Below are 7,500 nucleotides of genomic sequence, written 5' to 3'. Positions count from 1 at the left end.
GGCTTATAAAGAGTTCCCCACAGACACACTTATGAAAAACACAATGCTTCCTTGTTCTTTGATTCAAAATATGCATCACCATACAGTATGTGAACAAATACAGATTCTGTACAGGCCCACGGTGCATTTGTGGTGATGGCATGTACACATAATTAATTATCAATTGATTTGAATGTGATCTCTGCTCTCTGGCTCCCTAATTGATCAGCTGCTTTCATCTCTTCTGTGAAGAATACAGTAACGTTACATTACTTGTCTTGCTAGTTAATGTTAGCAATTGAACCATTAGCAAAGATAGTTTATAGCATATTACATACATACATAGAAGCACTATGTATACAACAGTGTGCTTTATTATAAAATGCTAGAATATGTGTTGTCTTGTGATCCTCAGAAGATTTATATATGCTGTATACATCACTATCTTGCAGAAGTTCATGCAAACTAATAGACAAAGAACCCAAAAAGATGTTTTCCCATCGTGTGACATCATCAAAACTAATTTGCATTTGAAGAGGAAAATTACAACTAAGATGTGAATTTTTATAGTTTCTAAGTTAAATTTCAAAAAAAAAATACAACTTTTGCTTAATTTTATACTTCTCAAAGAACAAATCAAGAAAGTTGATTTGTACGAAATTGACTTTTACAACAGCATGACAAAGTTTCATAACGCCCAGCTGTAGCATCTCACTTCCAGTTGCAATCGTGCAATTTCACTCTTTAAGACGCTCTGTAAAGACAACACACAGGCACGGGTCAGACAGACACACCGGCTACAGCACATGGGTATCAGACAGGCCTGCTAAGTACATACACACAGGAAAGATTACAGCTTAATGGAGCTGATACAGGGATAATCTCAGTGGTACAAGCACACACACACATGCACACACACACACACACAAAGGTTTGATCTGAAAATGTGGGCGGACACACACACAGTGCCTTAATAAGGGAAGTTAAACAAGATTCAGTTTTTTTAATAAACAGATTTGATTGGAATCTAAATGAGCATCTTTGACCTGAACTCACTCACTCACGCTCCCTTGATATTCCCCCAACACCCCATGGTATCCTATTTATGTTTATTAATGCTCACATCCAAGGACATGCACTCTCCTTGACACACACACACACACACACCTACACACACACACACACACACAGGCAGGCACATAGTGGGTTTTTTTTATACACACACAAAATCACAAACAACAGGAGAAGGCATGACAGTTTTATTCAAGTTCAGAGAGGCAATAAACACACGTCCTCCAAACCACACACTCAATTCTGTTCACATCAGCACAGCACTGGTATGAAACCATAAATTTCTCTCTATCTCCCTCGTTTCCCTCTTCCCTCACTCTTTGACCGCTCGCTAACTCTCTCTTTTCTCTCCCTTTCTCCCCTCAGGAAAACATTTCCATCGCAGCATGCAACGCTCTCTGGCTTCGCTGCTGTCTATATCTCCGTAAGCACTTCCGGTGTCTTGCTTGTGGCCTGTGTGTGTGTGTACTGTGTGCCTGTGTGTGTGTGTGTGTGTGTGTGTGTGGTTTGATAGGTGTGTCTCTCTTGCTGAGCATATAACAGTGAATTCAGTGTGTCTCTAAAGTGGTAATCTATGTTTTTTTTTAATTATTTTGGGGATATCTTTGGTGATAAGCATTTATCCCTGTGGTGTTTTTGCCAGAGTTCACCTGTCAATCAAACAGTGTGGGCGGAGCTTGGATTTTCTATTGATGAAGTTTGAGTTTCTGTCGGTGGCGCTCTTTTCTTTGTCTGTTTAGACATGGTGGCTATCGCTGCTCATGCTAACTACCCGGTTCTTCTTCTATTTTATTCCAAACAAACCACTGTTGCCGCTGCTGGAAACATAAAACGCATCACTTCCTGCGTGCCGGAGGATTTTTCCCGGGAAACAGCCACCTGACACCGGGTGTTTAGAACAACAAATGCAGCCCATGTAAAAGCCTCATGAGCTGGGTATAGCTTGAATCACTATTGCGTTATATCAATCGGCGATAGAGTAGAAAAAAACGTACATTTATTTATATAAAAATGCCGATGATTACTTTAAGGGATAATTCATGTGATATTCATGTGGTTATTTTAGATTCAGGGTTGTCTAAGAACCTCCACCAGGCAAAGCTGGGATGCAGAGACAACCCTCAGGCCAAAGAACCGTCTGAGTATCACATTAAAAAATGAACAGGAGTTATCTTTTGAAGTTAGATTCCATAATCATTTCAAGGGTTACATCCCATGACGGCACGTCCACCGGGGTAACTTTTGTGCTGTGCTGCAGTCAGGCGCTGACTGCAGCAGTATGAGAACTGTATTGCACTGTCATCTTTCCATAAGTTAACCCCCCCCTCCCCCCTCCCCTCTTCTCTCCAGTGGCTACTGCTAGCTACTGGACACATCACTGCTGCCTCACTGAGCCCAGTGTGTGCTCATTAAGGCTCATCGGACAGATTTCTGATGGGGTAGAGGAGGGAACGTGCGGGAGAAACAGGGAAGGAAGGGAAGAAGAAAGCAGCTGTTTGGGTTGCCGGAGTTGAGACATGTTGTCTCAACTCCGATAAGTGGAGCAGCAGCTCAAACACGACGGTGTTGTCAGATTTTTTTTTTCAGTGTTGTTCTAAAAAAAATTATCCAGTCTCTTACTCTCATTTTCAGTCTTATAATCTTAAAAACCTTCTACAATTTTACAATGGGGTGAGATAAATCCACTTGTTTCCAGCATAGCTTCACTTCTTCAGAATGACATTGATTCAGGGAAATTGTTGAAGCAAGTAGAATTGCATTGGAAACAAGGGAAATCTCAACCTTTTGGCAGTGTTTTTTCACTTGCTTCAAGAAAAATGAGATTGTTAGACTCAATACTAGATGGACAAGCTTGTTGAGATGGATATTTTTGCAGTGCATGGTTTCCTGCCACTCAGCTGTCCCCCACTCTCCCTCACTGAAACCTGGTGTGCGTGCAGAGTGTGTGAATGTGCCTGTAAATATATTATGTCTGTCTGCCAGTCTCTCTCGCCCTCTCCCTCTCACTCATTTTACTGCTGAAAATTATTCATCTTGATAAGCCATTTAACCTCGTATTCGGTGTCCAATTTGCCTTAAAATGGGCGAAAAGCTCTGTGGGGTGAGATGGTTTCACTTCCATCCAGTATTTTCTTGAAACAAGTAAAAAATATCTTGAAATAAGGCAGTTCAATTAACTTGTTCAGGATGATGTCACTTCAAGAAAATATTTGAAATAAGTGGCGCTGCATTAGAAACATGGCAGATATACACAATACTTAAAAAATTAAATGACTTTAAATACCATAGTTATATATTAGCTTTATGTCTTTATATTCAGGGGTAACTCGCTGTGTGTCTGCAGTGTGTCATCATGTCTTTAATTTGCATTTAAATCCCTATCTCTATATGTCTGACCATCTGTGTCTTTATCTGCCTCTTGCTGCCTCCACAGATGTATTTCAACGCCAGCATCAGCAGCACCACCAAGCTGCTGAAGCCGTTGTTGGTGTTTGCGTTCTGCATGGCGGCGGGCCTCTCTGGGCTGACACAGATAACTCAGCACCGCAGTCACCCCATAGACGTCTATGTGGGATACCTCATAGGAGCAGGCATCGGAGTCTATCTGGTTAGTTAAACAAGCTGTGTGTGTGCGTGTGTGTGTATAACAACCATAGCGAGAGATTTTATCTTCCATCCAGACTTATCATGCTTATTACAAAATATCTTTGATTTTAAGTCCAATACACTTACTTAATTTAGCTGGTTTCAAGATGTTTCACTTGTTTCATGATAATGTAACTGGCTCCAAGACATTTACTTTGAAACAAGTGAAATTATCTTGAAATGGATTTGCTATTTCAAGATTTAGTTTTTGAAGTGAGTGTGTGCCTGTGCATGTGTGTGTGCATATAGGGATTTGTCCAAGCGTTGGGATGTGTTTTGTCTTGAGGGAGTAGTTTGCACTGCAGTGGAGTAAACATAAATAGATATTGTTGTTGTTTTTTTTTAAATGTACTAATTTTTCTAATTTTCCCATTGTATTATCCTAACAGTATCGCAGCCTGTGTTAACAAATGTTCCTTTTTTCATCACCTCTCACTGTGGTTTCCACACTTTCTCTCCCAGCAGTTTTTTTGGCAGGCTATATATAGCCTTTTCTATTACTGAGGGAAGGGAGAGAGAATGAATAATCCGATAAGAATTCTCTGGAACAATTTCACACTTCATTTTAAGAAAACTTGTCGTTGCCATTTTCCACGCTTCCCTCCTCCTCTCACTCTCTTTCTCTCATCTTTCACTTTTGAAGAGAGAGAGCATTTCCTCTCGTCATTAAAGGATGAATTCTGAGAGAGGGGGAAGAGAAAGAGACTGATTCATGCTGACCTCACACTAAACAGAAGAAAGAGGGAGAGACTCCTATTCATGCACTTGAGTTTGCTCCCCACTAATAGGAAAATCACATTTTTTTTCCCTCCCAAAGATTAAAGAAAAGACATTTTCACGCTCCAGTACTTTATGTAACATGCTGGGTACTTCTTTCTCCTCACTCATTCCCTCTCCCCGCCTCCCTCCCTGTGCCCCTCTGTCTTCTGTCAGGCTGTGTATGCAGTGGGAAACTTCAAAGCGTCAGAGGAGGATGCTCTTCCCCCACCCAGACTGGGCCTGGCCCAGCAGAAGGACCAGCTGCGGGTGCTGAGCCAGCGGAGCCACGACTCCCTGTACAGGAAGACTCCCAGGAGCTCCGAGAGCAGAGAGGAGCTGGGGGTGGGGCTGGGGCCGGGGGGGCGCAGCAAGGTGAGGAGGGAGAAGGCGTCCCTGGCCTCCCTCAAACGAGCAAGCGCCGACGTGGAGCTCCTGGCACCCCGGGGTCCCATGGGCAAGGAAACCATGGTAACCTTCAGCAACACCTTGCCCCGCGTCGCTAACGGCAACAGCCCCATCTCTCCCACAGAGGAGCCGGCCGCCGCGCAGCGTCACATGACCTTCCACGTGCCCTTTGACCCCCAGAGGTCTCGGCAGCTGGTGTCGGAGTGGAAGCAGCGCTCGCTGGAGCTCCGCAGCCAGAGCTCCCGGGACGAGGAGGAGGACATGGACAGGATAGACGGGAGAGACGGAGGAGAGGAAGGGGGAGCGGGAGGAGGAGAGGGAGGAGAGCAGGGGATGCCTTCCTCCCTCTATCCCACGGTGCAAGCCAACAGGGGCACTGCCACGCCAACCGGGGCCAGGGTGGTGGTCGCACCCCCGCTGGTCCACATCCCCGAGGAGGCCTCTCGGCCCCCGCCCGTCTCCCCCAAGAGCGCCAAAACCCGCGCCAAGTGGCTGTCGCTCACCGAGGCGGGAGGGGCCAAAGAGCCGGGACCGGGGCCCATCGCAGTGTCGACCCCTCGTGTTCCCAACTCTCTGCCTAACCAGCCGCCCGGCCAGCCCAGAATCATGCAGGTGAGATACAAATTAGAAAGTAAATGCCTGCAAATCACTCTAACTACAGTGCCTCTGAGCAGTAATTTTTCCTACATTGCCACTTTAATTTCAACTGGCACACATCCAGTTCTGAAAAATATAGTTTAGAATGGGGCAGAAATTGAGCAGCTGCCAAACATTATGTGCACTACATTTATGATTTATTTTGTGGGTAAAATCAAAACAGAACAACACTGTTAGAGGCTATTTCACTGATTAGTTTCCAAAATGAAAAGCTTAAGAGGCCTCCAGCAGTAATTATTTTTCGACTCAAATATTATTGAAATCATCCGTGACAGATATAAAACATGTTAGTTACCCTTTACAATGTTAAGCATTGTAGAAGTCCCCGCACCCTGGATCCGTCCCGCCACAGCGCAGTTGTGCAGCAATAATTTGCTGTTGCACGCATACAGTAAAAAGTAGGACGTCTGTAGTAGCTGCATCTCTATGTGCATTTTGATGAGGACAGATTTTCCTCTCTCTTGCAGGTCATAGCCATGTCCAAGCAGCAGGGCCACGGTCCAGTCACGTCCTCCTCTAAGACCTCAGAGGCCGGCTCTTCCTGCGGCGGCGGGTCTTCCAACAGCTCCGAGTCGCCCTACTACCGGATCCCCTCCGACCGAGACAGCTGCACCGGGAGCAACCCAGGAAGCGTCGCCGGCAGCGTCACCGGAAGCGGGAGCATCGTCACCATCGACGCCCACGCCCCTCACCACCCGGTGGTGCGCGTGTCGGCCAGCAACGGAAAGCCGTGGGAATGGAGGAACACCATCAGCGGCAACATGATGAGCGGCGACACGGCGGCGGAGAAACACCGGGCGGCGCTCCAGCGGCAGGACAATGTCGGCCAGTACCGGGACTACCGGACGCTCCCGATGAAAACGGACTCGCTCTGCTCCTCCTCGACCAGCGGCGGCGAGGGCGACTCCTCCCAGCTGCCTCCGCCGCCTCTCCCCGCCTCCTCCTCCCCGCTCCCTCCCCCGCCCCAGCTGCTCTCCTCCCCTCTCCCGCCGCCCCCTCACCCGTCCTCCTCCCCCATGCCTCCCCTCCCTCACCCCAGCTGCTCTTCTCCCATGCTTCCTCCTCCTCCTCACCCCGCCTCCTCCCAGATGCCTCCCCCTCCCCACCCGTCCTCCTCTCAAATGCCCCTGCCTCCCCCTCCGCACCCCTCCTCCATGCCTCTGCCTCCTCACCCGTCCTGCTCCGGCATGCTCCCCCCTCCTCCCCACCCCGACTTACTGATGGACGGTCACAGCCAGGCGCTGTCCCGCTCCTCCACCCTGCCTCGCCGGCCCTCCGTCTCCGCCCACAGCCACGCCGAGCAGGAGCACTACTACAAGACCATGCAGAACGAGAGGATGTTATAGTAGAGGGGCGAGACCGCGGTCGTCGTTGTCATATCAATGATTCTACTTCAGGGTTTGGACAAGAGGACTCGACTGAGAGAGACAGTGAGAGTGAGTAGGTTGTAGCAGGTGACGTTAGAGATTTAGGACTTTTTCGGGCGGTGAAAAGTGAAAAGATGACAAAGACGTTTTGAGACTATGAAACCAGAACAGCAGCTTCATTGAGAATGCTGGAAACGAAGAGACAGCAGGGGTGGAGGGCTATGGGGAGGTCTGGCAGCTCGCACACACACAGCAGGGGATCTAGTTTTTCCCCCTCTGCAGGAGGCCTGCTCACACGCACCGCCCACAGCGCTCGCTCAACGGCCCTGACTGGAAAAGAACAGACAAGCGAAGGAAGCGGCGAGAAAGAGGGCAGGCTAAAGAATAAAAACAATTCAGTTCACCACTGGTTTTGGCACGCATGTCCTCCGTGTGTCTTTCTCAGACAGCGACACACTAGAAGGAGGAAGGGGAAGAGGACGAGTCTGAAAGAGAGACATCACAATGATCGGTCTGGTATCCGCTTGATCAGGTTTCCCCTGAGACGGGGGAGCAAGACTGAGAAAACAAAACAACCGCAGGCAATACTAGCTCTCCTTAAACTAGCTCAGCTCTC

General features: G+C 47.8%; 1 protein-coding gene across 1 annotated transcript in view; it reads left to right on the top strand.

Moving 5' to 3' along the window:
- The window catches only part of LOC139921385 (phospholipid phosphatase-related protein type 3-like), a 10,305-nt gene extending 3,442 nt beyond the window's left edge, over window positions 1–6,863 (top strand). The window contains exons 5-8 of the mRNA XM_071911603.2: window positions 1,417–1,474; window positions 3,485–3,658; window positions 4,630–5,472; window positions 5,985–6,863. Coding sequence (XP_071767704.1) covers window positions 1,417–1,474; window positions 3,485–3,658; window positions 4,630–5,472; window positions 5,985–6,863 — 1,954 coding nt within the window. The remainder of the gene's footprint in view (window positions 1–1,416; window positions 1,475–3,484; window positions 3,659–4,629; window positions 5,473–5,984) is intronic.
- Window positions 6,864–7,500: the final 637 nt, after the last annotated feature.

This window comes from Centroberyx gerrardi, chromosome 17 (assembly GCF_048128805.1).
Source record: "Centroberyx gerrardi isolate f3 chromosome 17, fCenGer3.hap1.cur.20231027, whole genome shotgun sequence".
Lineage (NCBI taxonomy): Eukaryota > Metazoa > Chordata > Actinopteri > Beryciformes > Berycidae > Centroberyx > Centroberyx gerrardi.
Note: the sequence above shows the minus strand (reverse complement) of the source record. Positions and strands in the feature narration are given on the sequence as shown.